Below are 1208 nucleotides of genomic sequence, written 5' to 3' on the forward strand. Positions count from 1 at the left end.
GCTCCCGGCTCACGGGCCCGTTCCTCGCTGCCTTTGTGTTACCGCAGGGTCTGAAGGAGCCGCAGCCATGGCCCAGGAGTGCCGCGACGAGTGGGAGCTGAGCAAGGAGAACGTGCAGCCGCTGCGCCAGGGCCGGGTCATGGCCACCCTGCAGCAGGCGCTGGCTCAGCAGGAGACCGCCAGCCACACCGCCGTGCAGCTCAAAAAACAGTGAGCGAGGCCTTGACCCCTCCTTCCTCCCCAGCTGTTCTCATCGCACCGGTCTCATAGGCTTTAAGAAGAGCAGAAAAGATCCCAAACTCAGTAACTGGTGTCTGTGCTGCTCTCGCTCTCCAGGTGTTCAGGACCACTTGCTGGGGGTGCCGAACAGCAGAGACTACAATTTTTAGGTCTACAGTGGAGCATTAAAGAGCAAACACTAGGTTGTGCTCTTGAATGTGCTCATTAAGAAAAATGTATGAAGGTGGCAAGGAGGAGAGCTTTTTTTTTTGTCTTTCCTACTGTAATCTATCCAAGCAGGGTGTTTCTTAGGGATAAATGCTTCCTACTATCGGAACAAAGGCACAGAGCAGGTGTCGGTGTGTCTTGCGGACTGCAGACACCTGAGGGGTCTGAGCCAGCTGGCTTTGCTCTGTCTGGCATACCGTGTTCCGCAGATGTGACTGCTAGCAGCATCTTGTGTCCCAAACCTATGCAGTTATATTTCTGCTGGCTGATCCTCAAGTTTGCATGCCCACTGAAGGCCAAGCTGACTTTGTGAAGAGTCTGTGTGTTGTGTCCGTGCTGTGTGGACAGAATTTGGAAGTGTTGGTGCTCATCATGCTGAACCCTCTGGGTGATGTTGTGGGAAGTCAGCAGGGTCTGAAGCTGATTTTTGTAACAACTGAGTCAAAGAATATGTTGTGCCCGGTGTTCCTGCACCAGTACTGTCAGGGTGTCTGGGGTTTCTGTGGAAAGCCGTGAGATTGGTATTGTTCTGGGCTCTGCAGGAGGGCTTGTCTGCCTCGACTCGCGATGTCTGTGAGGTGTTAGGGCTGAGCAGAGCCTTCCAAGAACAAGGGGCTGCCTGGGGAGAGCTCTGCAGGATCAAGGTAGAGCCTTGCGAAACGGGAGCTGATGTTCTTGTCTAACCCCAGCTGCAGGGCAGCTCGCTTTCATTGTGGGCTGATGTCAGCGTGCTGTAGGGATGGAATGATGCACAGGAGCTG

General features: G+C 54.1%; 1 protein-coding gene across 1 annotated transcript in view; it reads left to right on the plus strand.

Annotated features, from left to right (window-relative positions):
• Positions 1–67: 67 nt before the first annotated feature.
• BUB1B (BUB1 mitotic checkpoint serine/threonine kinase B) overlaps positions 68–1208 on the plus strand; it is a 21662-nt gene continuing 20521 nt past the window's right edge. Inside the window, exon 1 of the mRNA XM_010140889.1 lies at positions 68–210. Within this exon, the coding sequence (XP_010139191.1) occupies positions 68–210 (143 nt within the window). The remainder of the gene's footprint in view (positions 211–1208) is intronic.

The sequence above is a fragment of the Buceros rhinoceros genome, unplaced genomic scaffold (genome assembly GCF_000710305.1).
Source record: "Buceros rhinoceros silvestris isolate BGI_N320 unplaced genomic scaffold, ASM71030v1 scaffold41777, whole genome shotgun sequence".
Lineage (NCBI taxonomy): Eukaryota > Metazoa > Chordata > Aves > Bucerotiformes > Bucerotidae > Buceros > Buceros rhinoceros.